Consider the following 17,627-nt stretch of genomic DNA (forward strand, 5'->3'; position numbering starts at 1 on the left):
TCCAAGTGGATCGTAACCTTTGGCTAGCGAAGATGGAAGGACATATGAAGGTCAAGATAAATGTTTACAGTTTTATTTCATTAATCTTCGTCGCTTGCTGCTGATGACTTTGAAAATAATTTATTTATGAATGACTTCTGTGCTGCAAGGGATTTCTTATTCACTAATTCAGTTTCTGTCCCTTTTGGTTTTTTCATTGTTTTATCTGAAATTCTTGCTGACAGTTTTCTTTTTCTTTTATTCATAATTTCCTCTTCTGTCGATCTCTGAGACACTTCAATTGATCTGTCACTACTTGGTTCATCAAATGTTTCTCCTCTTTTTAACTTTCTTTCCTTTATATGTTTAATTGTTCGACTTTTCTCTGCGTTTTGAATATAAAAGTTAGCCTCTCGTTTGACCTGAGCTATTTCAGTTCTCATCCTCTGTTTATGTACTGCTCTCTCATACGCTAACCTTTCATTCAAATGTCCCCATTTAAATCTACATTGAATATAAAACATACATGAGTATGACTGTTAGCATTAAGTTTTATTGTCTCCTGTACTAAAATACTTTGTAAACATTGCTTTAATTTTATCAGTCAGAATTTTTTTCTTCTCAAAAGTGCATCCCATTTATTTTGGTTTGCCATGTGCTTGACCAGAATATTTTTTTCATCTATAAATTGGGGATCAGAATAAACAAAAAATGAAAAAAACTGAATATTAATGTCTGTGTGATTTTGGTCTCTTGTAGACAATTGTCTCATTAGCAATCATACCACATCTTCTTTTTTAAATTACCCCCAGCTCTGTTTCATTCTTAAACAGTTTATATAATTAGTATTGTACAAGTACCTGTGTAAATATTTCAAGGTCCACATTTCATCATACCATCTACTTTTCTTTTTACCACCTATTTGTTTACTATTTAATTTAGTAGCCACACTTTTTGCCACCTTTTTGTCCTCAAATTCTACCCATCCTTCTGTGAACATCCTACCTTTCTTTGTATTGGCTGCTTTGTCTGAAAGAAAAGAACGTTTAACTTTTAATCACCACAACATTAAGGCCAAAACAAATTACATGTACTAACCGTGCTAACCCTACCTACCCAACATGCCCAACACTTCTTAATGCCTATACCCTAACACTTTTTAATTTATGCCTTTTTGGAACAAGTACTTTTAAGGTCAGACTGATTCCTATCCCCCCTCCTAGTAGTAACCAGCTAAAAAATGTTTGTAAAATACAATATTGCCTACCTACCCTATTTTTCATTTTATTTTTTTGGGTGGGAGGGTTAACATGACTCAATCTCATCTGGAATGTCTTTAGTACTCTTTATGCTTGAGACCAACATTAATCCATTGAATTATAGATTCTGTATCCATCATTTATATAAAAAGATTTGATCATGTCAACCATACCTGTCAACTGACCCGTATTCTGCGGGTGTGACCTGAGATTATCACAATTCTGAGGGATCACCAGGAACACCCACCAGGTCATCATGGTCATTGAATAACCCGGGAATTCTGAAAATGACCCGTTTTATATAATCAAATGTAACAACGAAAACAATCATTGTCGAAATGTTTCCTGTTTGTAAGGTCCATGGTGACCATTTGTCTAAAATATATGCAGTTTCATTTTCACCTTAAAAATTTTGTTGAGACAAACCTGAGCATCTGGAAAAGTTTTAAGACATAGCATGCCCTAGATAACTACAATTCAAAAATCTTTTATATTTAGTAAGACAATTAAAACCTTTACTGCATTTTAAAGTGCACTTCATTCTTCCAGAATGTGCAAACATAATTTAAACTAACTTACATGTAGGAAAGAGGTTTGAGAACTTTCTGAAAGGTTATTATTAAAGTAAACTGAATTGATTGAATTTGTTAATTTAGGTGAAAAACTAGACTGGCTTATATGAACGTGAAAGACCCTTATGTGAAGTCAATTAGACTCAATATCATTAAAAATTAGCCAACCCCCCCCCCCCCCCCCCCCTCTCTGTGAGACCAATTACATGTATGAACTGCTATTAAACATCCAAAATGTTGGTATACACATGTATATAATATTTTGATAAACAGACTCAATGCTACATGTAATCAAATGTATATAACAGTCAAGGGTCTAACTTAAATAAATATATAAGTTATTAGAGAAAAATAACATACATGTTGTTATTGTGAGCTGAAATATCAAAAAACTGTAATAACATTATGTATGTTACATGTTTCAAAGGGAAAATATACAACCTTTATTTTGTTAAATTTTTCTCAAGTTCTATTGATATTATAATTTTCTTTATGTATACTAATCTTTGCAAATATATAACAGCTCATAGCTTACCAATCATGCATAGTACACCTATGTTATTACAGAAAATACATTCCTGCAATAACCAATGGGTGTTATTGCAGCTTCTCTATATCTCTTTAAAGGCTTTGCTCTGACTTGCATAAGAATGTATTTCAATTCATTGTAAGAAATGATGATCAGAGCTTGTAATGAGGCACTGTGCAAGATTCCAAGTGTCTCATTTACTCTGATATAGTAAATTACATGCTTGTAATAACATAAGCCTTGTTATTACAGCTAAGCCTTGTTATTACAGCTTAATTTCTCTTAAAAGCCTTGTCTCATTGATTTACCATGGTTAATCATAACTGTATTAATGGAATTAGAAAATTAGTTATCAAGGTAATTTATTAAGCTACTGTGCAAAAGTTTCTAAGAATTCCCAAGTGCCCATTAAAGATAAACATTTTTGGTATATTTCACTGATAACCAACATACAATGTATGTTATTACAGATTCAGGAAAAAAGAGAAGACAACTCATGAAAGTGTCTGTAATAACAACATGCATGTTATTTTTCCCTGATAACTTATTTAAGTTAGACCCTTAGCAGTCAGAGCTCAGACATAAACAAGTCTATTTTTGTTTTTGACTTAAATAAGTCGAAACATGTATTTATGTTAAAAATGTAGTTTCAATTTTAGACTTATCTAAGTCAGAAAATGACAGACTTGGTTAGGTCTATTTATGTTGGTGAAAAAACTTAATGTTACTTTGTGGCCAAACTACACCACCTATGACAGCAAAAACCTGTATGAGAGTTGACAAAAACTTGAGCTATCTATATTTAATTATCTAATTGAACATCCTTACTAAACACAGATGTTTTACCTCGATCTCATTAAGTATGATTCCAGGTGGTTGCATTGTAAGGTTAATTAACATTATCTCCGATTTTTTAGACTCTCATTCATATTTTTCTTTAGAAGACAAAGCATTGGCTTTCAATGTTGTCATTATTTGATTTAGATGCATGACCTCCTTATAAATATATGTGGGTCTTGAAGTTAACCAATTTTGACTTGTAGGAGTCGATATTTGCAACTTTTTGATTCTGGTCAATTATTTCTTGTTTTACAATATTGGACTTATTCGAATTGTATTTTGTCCTCCATTAAAGGGAGACAAATCCTAAAACTTACAAATTTAGACCTCTATGAGTCAAAAGAAGATTCAGACTTATTTATGTCTGAGCTCTGACTGATAAGCCTGGCAGTATCAGGTCGGTTCACGCCCAATACACTTTCCCACCCTATACATACAGTATGTTCGCCTCCAAAGTCCATTCTCACCCTACATGTTCGTGCCCAATTTTGATTAGAATTTCAGTTGAATTTATTACATAATATTAGTAATTTTTTATATGTATATCATGTATACATGAACATGATCACGATGATGAATACATTTACCAAATAATTCTATTTTCTTGAATAAAATTTGAGGAATTATTACATGTATTATAAAGATTATATTTTTTTATTAATTTTATGATTAATTATTAGCGATGTCAACAGTTAACTGGTTACCCAATGGAACGACCAAATACCGAATACTAAATACGCGAATCGGTTAACCGGACTTTTTTCTATTTTAATAGATTTGATATATTAAATTTGTATTGGAATCATTAATGAATAGTTGTGTTTTCTTTAAAAATTGTCGTCATAGTAATTAATTTGACGGATCAATTTTCCAGTATATTGATTTATATTGTTAATCCAAAAATATAAAATTATTCAGAACTTGTCTGAGTAACAGTCTCTCAGCTCAGGGCAAGATCTTAAGGAAACATAATTAGTTTCATGTTTTTTTACAGTAATTTTTAACCAGTAATTACGATTTACTTCATTATTTCATTTTTGATCTTATATTATGTAGACCAACATCTGAAAGTGCGATCTCCATCGTGCAAGTCTTTGTCATACTTTTAACTAAATTCTAACAAAAAACGGTAAAAAAGCAAACCAACGTGAATGTGATCAATGTATACTTGATGGTGTGAATATCAGGATTAATCAATTTTAATTGAAACACCTGACATTATTTTTGGAGACAACAAGACAAAAATGGAATAATCATCGGTTTCAGACATATTCAATTTTACGAGATCAAGACATTTTTTTTTATTTTTCAATTTGAAGTTAGTACAAATGCCATACCGTGTGTATGATTATTAAAATCAAACTTCGACAATTTTCCTCACAGACAAGCCTTATAAAACCAAAGTTCAATTCATCGTATTATAAAAACGTAAATGACTTGGATGCATACCTGCCAACTTTCACAATTTAGGCGTGTACTACACGATTTTTACCCTTTGTCACGATTGCACGATCGTGTTCCTGAAAAACCCTATAAAACACGATTTGGTGAAAATCTACACGAAAAATATTGTTGTTCCCGATTTTGAACTGTCTCCAATGGAGGAAAATTGTGTTCAGCCAATCAAATTGCGTGTTTCTCATGATCAAATTAATCAGCCAATGAAAAACGTTTTCTCTCAAGATTATTTTAACATGCTAGATATTGAACTTGTGTTGTATTCCTCTGTTTGTTGGTCAGAATTGTAAAAACGTGAACATGGCAAATGATTTTTCAACTGCAAGGAGGTTCTTACACAGAATAAGAATAAAAGCATGGCTGATTGACAAACTTCAATGATGCAGTACTACCATGAAGATAATAAATAGTAGTTTATTCACTAATTTATTGACATTACATGTACACTTGCTGTAACATAATTTTATTTATGTATTCAATCATTTAAAGTATAATGTACTATTCATTATTTTTCACATGGACAACCCCACACACATTAACATGAGGAATCCCTTAAATGAGGGACTACCCTTGACTTATTAACTTAAAAATGGGAAATTCTGACATTATATTTGGAACAGCTTTTCTAAATCAAGAGTCCTATTATTTTGAATAATAAAGAAGATATAAGGCCAAGAACATATCAAAATTCTTGGACATGTGTTGACCATATAATAACAGATAGATAATAAGATGTATAGTTCTTTGGAAAAGTTTCTTCAAATAATATGAAGGTGTGCTCATTTGTACTTCATTACTTAGAAAGTGGGTTTTAATGTCCTAACATTCTAACATTGAAGGGGGGGGGGGGGGGGGGGGGGGTCCCTAGGTGTTGTTCCTAACCTGATAAAGGTCCTTCTTTGTGTATAATTTTAAATTGGAAAAGTCAACAACTATTTAGTATCCTTACACATGAAAATAATTCCTGGTCTTACAGCTACATGTTCATATGCTGATACAATAACTAGAATCATGCAAATAAACTTAAGAAAAAGGCATGTAAGCTCATCTTACAAATATGACACTTTTCTAGACTACAAAACAGCACGCACAAAATAGTCATCGCAAAGAATTGTAAACTTTGAAATTGTTGTTGCGCGCTAAAACCCCCATGGGCATTTTCAAAAGTTGGCAGGTATGCAAGGTAGTCACATTGACACTCATACCACATCTTCTTATATCGATGTGAAGGGTCCTATTGATAAGCCCTTCAAACATTAACTTAAACTACCGGTTAACCGGTTAATCGATCGAACGTTTATACGAGTAACCAGTTAGGCAAAAGTGTACAATTTGACAACACTATTAATTATTAAATGTTAATTATATATGATTACTGCAAATTTGTATTTATATACAGCCTAATTTGGTGTTATTGTTGGGTGTGTTTGCTTGAACAAAGATCAAAAGTATCGTCGTCCATACCATCAGGCTGGAGAAAGATTTTTCCAACGTCTCCATACACAGAAAACATATTTCTGATAATTTTTACATTCATCAGAGGAGGAATACGACTCAGGTATATTATTCCAGGATCTTCGTTCTTTCTCTTCTTCTTATCTCTTTTCTTTGTGTCATCAGAAGGTATTTCTGTTTCATTTTCTGAGTCTGAAACTGAATCTGTGATGTTTTTATTTGTATCATCGTTAGGTGTTTCAGTTTCATTTTCTGAGTCTACATCTGTTATGTTTTGATCTGTGTCGTCATTTGGTGTTTCAGTGTCATTTTCTGAGTCTAAATTTGTCATGTTTTGATTTGAAAAACGTGTGTCCATAATTTCAGATTCCATGTTGTTGTCTTTCGATACTACAAAACTCCTCTAGAGTTTTCATATATATGGATATTTTTTTCCGCTAAAGATAACTACAAAAATGTGTGAAGCAAAACCGGGCGTGTATCACATAGATGTAAAAATATTGGAAAATAATTAAGACATGCATAATTTCTAAAAATATCATACAAAAAAAATATCCATTTCAGATTTGATATAATTGCATTAAATTTAGAGATATGTTAAGCCAAAAACTATATTTTACCCCTTTGTTCCATTTATATCCATGTTGGCCATGTTGTTTGGCAATAAGGGATTAATGGTACAGATTTTTCGGGTCTCACTAATTAGCGACAACAAGCGTCAAGAAGCGACAACAAGCGTCAACAAGCGACAAGTAGCGACAACAAGAATTATTTTAGCGACAACAAGCGACAAGAAGACTATTTAGCGACAAGAAAATATTTTTTTTTATTAGATATAAAGAAATTTGAATGTAATGTGGTTTTTTTTAATTTACGAGCAGATATGTCTTATTAAAATGTTTTATTATATAGATAGACGAAGAAATGAAACATTTGTGAGGTCAGGAAGAAAGAGATTGTGAAGTTTATATTAGTGTATTGGAAGATGAAGAAATTAACATTTGTGAAGAAGAAAGAGATAAGGGGGGATAGGAGGGGTCCTGATCCCGAAATCCCGGGCTTAAACACGAAATCCCGAAATTCCGAATTTAAATACCGTAAATCCCAAATTATAAGATAAATAATATGTTCTAAAACACAAGGAAAAGTAATATCATAATACAATAATTAAACGTTATACTGGCTGTTATACATTATAGATGATAAAATAAATATGTAAATAATGTTTCATTTTTTTCTATCAATTTTAACTTTCTTGTCGCTAAAATTATTTTCTTTTGCATATTCTTTTAATATTTATTGCAATAATTAATTTTAATTAAAAAAAAATATGTTTTCTTGTCGCTAAATAGTTTCTTGTCGCTTGTTGTCGCTAAAATAATTTTTGTTGTCGCTTCTTGTCGCTTGTTGACGCTTGTTGTCGCTAAAATTCTTGTTGTCGCTAATTAGTGAGACCGGATTTTTCAAACAAGATACTCTTATGATGATTGTGGTCAAGTTTGGTTAAATTTGACCTAGTAGTTCCGTAGGAAAACATGTTTGTAAAAGTTAACAGACGAAGACGGAAGACAGCCGATGAGAGAAGCGTTTACTGCTTAAGAGGGATCACCAGTAATTGGCAGATCTGCTTGAGTCCGTTTAAAGCTATTAGTCAAAAGATGCGGATACACGAATCACGATAATATAAGCTCGGATATATATTTTTTTTTTTTTTGGAACATATGAAAAAGACGATTCGCATTCATGCACAAGGATAATAGTTACGCTGAACGGTGCCCTCTGGTCACCTGGACAAAAACGGTTAAAATTGAGTTTATACGCGCCAAAAAATAGTACATGATTTCCGGTTTAAAGTGAAAGTACGTTACTAAGGGGATACACAGTTTATGATTGCTGCTATACAATACGGATATGAGCTTAATGCAAAGTTCCGGAATAACCATATTTCAAAGGATACTGTTGAGAGAGATACAAAAAGTAAAAAATAATACACAAATAATCAATAATCATAATGATTCACTCAAAACAAACGATTGAAAATGCATAGAAGATTCACCCTTTACTCTATTGATATCTTAAAGCAAGTGACATGGCTTATTTTTCAGAAAAAATAACCTAATGGCCTATATTAAACTCTGATGACATATAACTAAAATGATGGTATGCCTCGAACGCAGGTACCTTAAAACTGCCATTGGTTACCTCTGGTCACCCTACAGAGAAACTAATAGTGCTTACAATTACACTGGTCATTTGATACAAACACATAGTTACTTTATTAACCATACTCCCTTTGCAGATAAATTTACAGTGGTTCTTCTAATAACCTGACACAAATATAGATATTGAATGGCCACCTACACAGATATTGAATTTCGTTACATCTTGTCACCTTTTACATAATTAATTGTGGTGACCTCTGGTCACCCTACACATATATTGAATTTGGTAACCTCTAGCCACCCTTCACATATATTTAATTTACCTACAAATTATAAGATACTGAATTTGGTAGCCTCTGGTCAACCTTGCAACCCTAAACAGATATTGAATTTTGTTACATCCCGTCACGTTTTAAATAATTAACTGTGGTGACCTCTGGTCACCCTACACATAAATTGAATTTGGTTACCTGTGGTCACCCAACACATGTATTGAATTCCCCTGAAACTTATAAGATATTGAATTTGGTAATGTCTGGTCAACCTTGCCACCCTAAACAGATATTGAATTTTGTAACATCCTGTCACGTTTTATATAATTAATTGTGGTGACCTCTGGTCACCCTACACATATATTGAATTTGGTAACCTCTGGTCACCCTTCACATATATTTAATTTACCTACAAATTATAAAATACTGAATTTGGTAACCTCTGGTCAACCTTGCAACCCCTAACAGATATTGAATTTTGTTACATCCTGTCACGTTTTACATAATTAACTGTGGTGACCTCTGGTCTCCCTACACATATATTGAAATTGGTTACCTGTTGTCACCCAACACATGTATTGAATTCCCCTAAAAGTTATAAGATATTGAATTTGGTAACCTCTGGTCACCCAACACATGTATTGAATTCCCCTTAAAATTATAAGATATTGAGTTTGGTTACCTCTGGTCACCCCGGAAAGCCTTCACAGATATTGAATTTCTTTACATCTTGTCACCTTTTACATAATTAATTGTGGTGACCTCTGGTCACCCTACACATATATTGAACTTAGTAACCTCTAGTCACCCTTCACATATATTGAATTTACCTACAAATTATAAGATACTGAATTTGGTAACCTCTGGTCAACCTTTCCACCCTAAACAGATATTGAATTTTGTTACATCCTGTCACGTTTTAAATAATTAACTGTGGTGACCTCTGGTCACCCTACACATATATTGAATTTGGTTACCTGTGGTCACCCAACACATGTATTGAATTCCCCTGAAAATTATAAGATATTGAATTTGGTAACCTCTGGTCAACCTTGCCACCCTAAACAGATATTGAATTTTGTAACATCCTGTCACGTTTTACATAATTAATTGTGGTGACCTCTGGTCACCCTACACATATATTGAATTTGGTAACTTTTGGTCACTCTACACATATATATAACTTACCTACAAATTATAAGATACTGAATTTGGTAACCTCTGGTCAACCTTGCAACCCCAAACAGATATTGAATTTTGTTACATCCTGTCACGTTTTACATAATTAACTGTGGTGACCTCTGGTCAACCTACACATATATTGAAATTGGTTACCTGTGGTGACCCAACACATGTATTGAATTCCCCTAAAAGTTATAAGATATTGAATTTGGTTATCTCTGGTCACTCAACACACGTATTGAATTCCCCTAAAAATTATAAGATATTGAGTTTGGTTACCTCTGGGCACCCCGTCAAGCCTTCACAGATATTGAATTTCTTTACATCTTGTCACCTTTTACATAATTAATTGTGGTGACCTCTTGTCACCCTACACATATATTGAACTTAGTAACCTCTAGTCACCCTTCACATATATTGAATTTACCTACAAATTATAAGATACTGAATTTGGTAACCTCTGGTCAACCTTGTCACCCTAAACAGATATTGAATTTTGTTACATCCTGTCACGTTTTACATAATTAACTGTGGTGACCTCTGGTCACCCTACCAAAATTTTGAATATGGTTACCTGTGGTCACCCTACACAGATATTGACTATGGTTACCTCTGGTCACCCTACACATATTTTAAACATGGTTACCTCTGGTCACTCACACAGATATTGGCTATTGATCTATGATATTTCTACAAAAGTTGGTTACATTTCATATATCCTCAATTGTTTTAGAATTTACCAGAATGCTGTAGCTGTACACGAGCTATACACACACATAATGAAGGAAGAGATAATTTTCTACCAAGAATTGAAAGAGTAATTATTCTTATATAATAATGTAGTTTTGTAAATTTTAATGACTGATATAAGCATTGGACTGGATTGTTCAAATGACATATTTTTTATAGTACTCGTCTGTCCAATTTTGTATATGATTTTGTCCAAAAAATGTTTCAATGGGAGCTGTACAGATGAGTTTTCTGTGGACTGAACGTATATCTGACCTCTTATCATAGATGCTTTGTATTTTTCGTTTTCATCCTTTTGAGTGTTTTTAGTGCTACACTTGTTCACAAGTCATATATCGTGTCAATAGATTTTACATTTTTGTCTTTTCAGTTTTAATTGAGGTTATTTAATATGAGTACAATGTAGCTAGTTTGTCGTCTTCTCTTCCATTAAATGAACATGATTTCAACATAAAATATATAATTCATACTCATACTTCTGGACATTAAATATGTAGCATTTACATTGTAGGGGAGTACAGCCATTAATAATCATTTACCAGAATGAAGCACAAAGAAAAAGAATGATGAAACTAGCAGAAAATGTGGTGTTTTAGATGCTACATATAAAGGTATATACTTATATATAATCATGGAAATTTCAATTTAAAATATTGATACGTTTAAAAAAATTGAACTGTGTGACAATAAACTTACAACATATTTTTTGTTTGTTTAAGGATTAATTGCCTATGGTTATTCACTATATGCTCTTGTTGCAAGAGATGAACAGCAAGGCCGGGCCACTCCTCTTTCGTACTGTATCTCGTCAGATGATACTGGTGAAGTTGTCAAAATATTTCTGAGATCTCTGAAGACTACGGCTGAAAATCATGGATTTGATTTCTGTCCAAGGTTTGTGGGTATCAATGTTGACAATATTTCGAATTCACTATCATTGCTTATTAACACTTTTCATTTTCGTCTTATTATTTGTTTACAATTAGTTACATTATTCGGAGTCAACACCCAATCTGATATGGATATAAAAGATAAATAAAGGCCATTCAATTATATCTTTTAATTAATTTGTCTGTAAAAATTACAGGTTAAACTATGACATTATTCACATATCTTTGCAGTGATAGTTATTTGACAATTGACCAATAGACAATGTTTTGAAAGATTCATCTAAAGAAACATTTTTCCTGCATATCAAAATTAATACAATTAAGGTCAACAACAATTTCAGTTGAATTTTGGCAAAGAATATTAGATAAATAATTATGCATAATAATATTTATTTCATGGACTAATGAAATTTACAAAAACATCAATTTCCTTAAAAACTTCTGAGAGTGATCTATGGGAAGGCCATAAAACCAAAGCATGTAAGATTAATTCATAGTCAGGGGCCGTGTCAACGAAGCTGTCCTAGGACTAAGACATGTCTAAGGATGGTCTTAGGACACGTCTTAGTCCTAAGTCGGGTTAACGAAAGTCTCCTTAACTAAGATATGTCCTAAACTTGGTCCTAAAGTTAGGATATACAATTAAGTGTCTTAGGATAGTCCTAAAAGTTACGATGTCCTAAAATGTAATAAAAACAACAAATATGGCATAAACTCAATACTAAAAATACTAATACAATATTAAACTATCATTAAATAAAATTAATAATAAAAAAATATTGTTTAATGTTTGTTAAAGCTTTAATTGTATTATATTAAATTATTTCGTGCTGGTTTTTTTTGAAGCCTAAACAATACTATCCTCATAATCAACATATTTTAAATAATTCAAATATGAGAAAAAGTTTACTTCCGTTTTCACTATATATTTTGAATATCCAACTGGCACTTTGGGCGCTCCGTAAACATAGAAGACAGGAAGTGTACCCAAAGTCCTTTTAGTCACGTTTGTATCTACCTTTTGACTAAATGTCTGTTAAATATTAGAAAGATTGAGAGATCAGGGGGCTCTCACTATCACCCTGTGCCCTTTGTCCTAAAATTTGGACATTTTTTGACTGAAAAGTGACAATCTTAGCCCTCCGTAGATATTGAAGATGACGTTTTTCTGGAAAATCCATCTAATACAATCTTCATATATACAGAGTCAATGATTTGGTTGAATGTTATGGACATTGAAAGACCAGGGGGTCTCAGCCTCATTTAAGCGGTCTCGGGTAGGTTTTCACTATATATTTTGAATATCCAACTGGCACTTTGGGCGCTCCGTAAACATAGAAGACAGAAAGTGTACCCAAAGTCCTGTTAGTCACGTTTGTATCTACCTTTTGACTAAATGTCTGTTAAATATTAGAAAGATTGAGAGATCAGGGGGCTCTCACTATCACCCTGTGCCCTTTGTCCTAAAATTTGGACATTTTTTGACTGAAAAGTGACAATCTTAGCCCTCCGTAGATATTGAAGATGACATTTTTCTGGAAAATCCATCTAATACAATCTTTATATATACAGAGTCAATGATTTGGTTGAATGTTATGGACATTGAAAGACCAGGGGGGTCTCAGCCTCATTTAAGCGGTCTCGGGTAGGTTTTCACTATATATTTTGAATATCCAACTGGCACTTTGGGCGCTCCGTAAACATAGAAGACAGGAACTGTACCCAAAGTCCTTTTAGTCACGTTTGTATCTACCTTTTGACTAAATGTCTGTTAAATATTAGAAAGATTGAGAGATCAGGGGGCTCTCACTATCACCCTGTGCCCTTTGTCCTAAAATTTGGACATTTTTTGACTGAAAAGTGACAATCTTAGCCCTCCGTAGATATTGAAGATGACGTTTTTCTGGAAAATCCATCTAATACAATCTTTATATATACAGAGTCAATGATTTGGTTGAATGTTATGGACATTGAAAGACCAGGGGGGTCTCAGCCTCATTTAAGCGGTCTCGGGTAGGTTTTCACTATATATTTTGAATATCCAACTGGCACTTTGGGCGCTCCGTAAACATAGAAGACAGGAAGTGTACCCAAAGTCCTTTTAGTCACGTTTGTATCTACCTTTTGACTAAATGTCTGTTAAATATTAGAAAGATTGAGAGATCAGGGGGCTCTCACTATCACCCTGTGCCCTTTGTCCTAAAATTTGGACATTTTTTGACTGAAAAGTGACAATCTTAGCCCTCCGTAGATATTGAAGATGACGTTTTTCTGGAAAATCCATCTAATACAATCTTTATATATACAGAGTCAATGATTTGGTTGAATGTTATGGACATTGAAAGACCAGGGGGGTCTCAGCCTCATTTAAGCGGTCTCGGGTAGGTTTTCACTATATATTTTGAATATCCAACTGGCACTTTGGGCGCTCCGTAAACATAGAAGACAGGAACTGTACCCAAAGTCCTTTTAGTCACGTTTGTATCTTTCTTTTGACTAAATGTCTGTTAAATATTAGAAAGATTGAGAGATCAGGGGGCTCTCACTATCACCCTGTGCCCTTTGTCCTAAAATTTGGACATTTTTTGACTGAAAAGTGACAATCTTAGCACTCCGTAGATATTGAAGATGACGTTTTTCTGGAAAATCCATCTAATACAATCTTTATATATACAGAGTCAATGATTTGGTTGAATGTTATGGACATTGAAAGACCAGGGGGGTCTCAGCCTCATTTAAGCGGTCTCGGGTAGGTTTTCACTATATATTTTGAATATCCAACTGGCACTTTGGGCGCTCCGTAAACATAGAAGACAGGAACTGTACCCAAAGTCCTTTTAGTCACGTTTGTATCTACCTTTTGACTAAATGTCTGTTAAATATTAGAAAGATTGAGAGATCAGGGGGCTCTCACTATCACCCTGTGCCCTTTGTCCTAAAATTTGGACATTTTTTGACTGAAAAGTGACAATCTTAGCACTCCGTAGATATTGAAGATGACGTTTTTCTGGAAAATCCATCTAATACAATCTTTATATATACAGAGTCAATGATTTGGTTGAATGTTATGGACATTGAAAGACCAGGGGGGTCTCAGCCTCATTTAAGCGGTCTCGGGTAGGTTTTCACTATATATTTTGAATATCCAACTGGCACTTTGGGCGCTCCGTAAACATAGAAGACAGGAAGTGTACCCAAAGTCCTTTTAGTCACGTTTGTATCTACCTTTTGACTAAATGTCTGTTAAATATTAGAAAGATTGAGAGATCAGGGGGCTCTCACTATCACCCTGTGCCCTTTGTCCTAAAATTTGGACATTTTTTGACTGAAAAGTGACAATCTTAGCCCTCCGTAGATATTGAAGATGACGTTTTTCTGGAAAATCCATCTAATACAATCTTTATATATACAGAGTCAATGATTTGGTTGAATGTTATGGACATTGAAAGACCAGGGGGGTCTCAGCCTCATTTAAGCGGTCTCGGGTAGGTTTTCACTATATATTTTGAATATCCAACTGGCACTTTGGGCGCTCCGTAAACATAGAAGACAGGAACTGTACCCAAAGTCCTTTTAGTCACGTTTGTATCTACCTTTTGACTAAATGTCTGTTAAATATTAGAAAGATTGAGAGATCAGGGGGCTCTCACTATCACCCTGTGCCCTTTGTCCTAAAATTTGGACATTTTTTGACTGAAAAGTGACAATCTTAGCACTCCGTAGATATTGAAGATGACGTTTTTCTGGAAAATCCATCTAATACAATCTTTATATATACAGAGTCAATGATTTGGTTGAATGTTATGGACATTGAAAGACCAGGGGGGTCTCAGCCTCATTTAAGCGGTCTCGGGTAGGTTTTCACTATATATTTTGAATATCCAACTGGCACTTTGGGCGCTCCGTAAACATAGAAGACAGGAAGTGTACCCAAAGTCCTTTTAGTCACGTTTGTATCTACCTTTTGACTAAATGTCTGTTAAATATTAGAAAGATTGAGAGATCAGGGGGCTCTCACTATCACCCTGTGCCCTTTGTCCTAAAATTTGGACATTTTTTGACTGAAAAGTGACAATCTTAGCCCTCCGTAGATATTGAAGATGACGTTTTTCTGGAAAATCCATCTAATACAATCTTTATATATACAGAGTCAATGATTTGGTTGAATGTTATGGACATTGAAAGACCAGGGGGGTCTCAGCCTCATTTAAGCGGTCTCGGGTAGGTTTTCACTATATATTTTGAATATCCAACTGGCACTTTGGGCGCTCCGTAAACATAGAAGACAGGAACTGTACCCAAAGTCCTTTTAGTCACGTTTGTATCTACCTTTTGACTAAATGTCTGTTAAATATTAGAAAGATTGAGAGATCAGGGGGCTCTCACTATCACCCTGTGCCCTTTGTCCTAAAATTTGGACATTTTTTGACTGAAAAGTGACAATCTTAGCACTCCGTAGATATTGAAGATGACGTTTTTCTGGAAAATCCATCTAATACAATCTTTATATATACAGAGTCAATGATTTGGTTGAATGTTATGGACATTGAAAGACCAGGGGGGTCTCAGCCTCATTTAAGCGGTCTCGGGTAGGTTTTCACTATATATTTTGAATATCCAACTGGCACTTTGGGCGCTCCGTAAACATAGAAGACAGGAAGTGTACCCAAAGTCATTTTAGTCACGTTTGTATCTACCTTTTGACTAAATGTCTGTTAAATATTAGAAAGATTGAGAGATCAGGGGGCTCTCACTATCACCCTGTGCCCTTTGTCCTAAAATTTGGACATTTTTTGACTGAAAAGTGACAATCTTAGCCCTCCGTAGATATTGAAGATGACGTTTTTCTGGAAAATCCATCTAATACAATCTTTATATATACAGAGTCAATGATTTGGTTGAATGTTATGGACATTGAAAGACCAGGGGGGTCTCAGCCTCATTTAAGCGGTCTCGGGTAGGTTTTCACTATATATTTTGAATATCCAACTGGCACTTTGGGCGCTCCGTAAACATAGAAGACAGGAACTGTACCCAAAGTCCTTTTAGTCACGTTTGTATCTACCTTTTGACTAAATGTCTATTAAATATTAAAAAGATTGAGAGATCAGGGGGCTCTCACTATCACCCTGTGCCCTTTGTCCTAAAATTTGGACATTTTTTGACTGAAAAGTGACAATCTTAGCACTCCGTAGATATTGAAGATGACGTTTTTCTGGAAAATCCATCTAATACAATCTTTATATATACAGAGTCAATGATTTGGTTGAATGTTATGGACATTGAAAGACCAGGGGGGTCTCAGCCTCATTTAAGCGGTCTCGGGTAGGTTTTCACTATATATTTTGAATATCCAACTGGCACTTTGGGCGCTCCGTAAACATAGAAGACAGGAAGTGTACCCAAAGTCCTTTTAGTCACGTTTGTATCTACCTTTTGACTAAATGTCTGTTAAATATTAGAAAGATTGAGAGATCAGGGGGCTCTCACTATCACCCTGTGCCCTTTGTCCTAAAATTTGGACATTTTTTGACTGAAAAGTGACAATCTTAGCCCTCCGTAGATATTGAAGATGACGTTTTTCTGGAAAATCCATCTAATACAATCTTTATATATACAGAGTCAATGATTTGGTTGAATGTTATGGACATTGAAAGACCAGGGGGGTCTCAGCCTCATTTAAGCGGTCTCGGGTAGGTTTTCACTATATATTTTGAATATCCAACTGGCACTTTGGGCGCTCCGTAAACATAGAAGACAGGAAGTGTACCCAAAGTCCTTTTAGTCACGTTTGTATCTACCTTTTGACTAAATGTCTGTTAAATATTAGAAAGATTGAGAGATCAGGGGGCTCTCACTATCACCCTGTGCCCTTTGTCCTAAAATTTGGACATTTTTTGACTGAAAAGTGACAATCTTAGCCCTCCGTAGATATTGAAGATGACGTTTTTCTGGAAAATCCATCTAATACAATCTTTATATATACAGAGTCAATGATTTGGTTGAATGTTATGGACATTGAAAGACCAGGGGGGTCTCAGCCTCATTTAAGCGGTCTCGGGTAGGTTTTCACTATATATTTTGAATATCCAACTGGCACTTTGGGCGCTCCGTAAACATAGAAGACAGGAACTGTACCCAAAGTCCTTTTAGTCACGTTTGTATCTACCTTTTGACTAAATGTCTGTTAAATATTAGAAAGATTGAGAGATCAGGGGGCTCTCACTATCACCCTGTGCCCTTTGTCCTAAAATTTGGACATTTTTTGACTGAAAAGTG

At 34.2% G+C, this 17,627-nt stretch overlaps 1 protein-coding gene across 1 annotated transcript; it reads right to left on the reverse strand.

Annotated features, from left to right (window-relative positions):
* Nucleotides 1–6,502, reverse strand: LOC134690912 (uncharacterized). Its single transcript, XM_063551077.1, has 3 exons — nt 6,102–6,502; nt 840–1,008; nt 1–483 (listed from the first exon to the last, which is right to left on the reverse strand). Exons 1-3 carry the CDS (start codon nt 6,463–6,465, stop codon nt 81–83), a joined length of 936 nt encoding a protein of 311 aa, XP_063407147.1. The 5' UTR covers nt 6,466–6,502; the 3' UTR covers nt 1–80.
* Between the last annotated feature and the right edge of the window lie 11,125 nt (nt 6,503–17,627).

Source organism: Mytilus trossulus, chromosome 11, assembly GCF_036588685.1.
Source record: "Mytilus trossulus isolate FHL-02 chromosome 11, PNRI_Mtr1.1.1.hap1, whole genome shotgun sequence".
Classification (NCBI taxonomy): domain Eukaryota; kingdom Metazoa; phylum Mollusca; class Bivalvia; order Mytilida; family Mytilidae; genus Mytilus; species Mytilus trossulus.

What these genes read in the sequence shown, in the direction of transcription:
- LOC134690912 (XM_063551077.1), bottom strand. Translation starts at nt 6,465, where the DNA reads ATGGAATCTGAAATTATGGACACACGTTTTTCAAATCAAAACATGACA. An exon ending in AATCTTTCTCCAGCCTGATG is followed by an intron (nt 1,009 to 6,101) that starts GTATGGACGACG and finishes CTTTTCTTTCAG; the next exon opens with ACAAAGCAGCCAATACAAAG. An exon ending in ACCTTGAAATATTTACACAG is followed by an intron (nt 484 to 839) that starts GTACTTGTACAA and finishes TATTCAATGTAG; the next exon opens with ATTTAAATGGGGACATTTGA.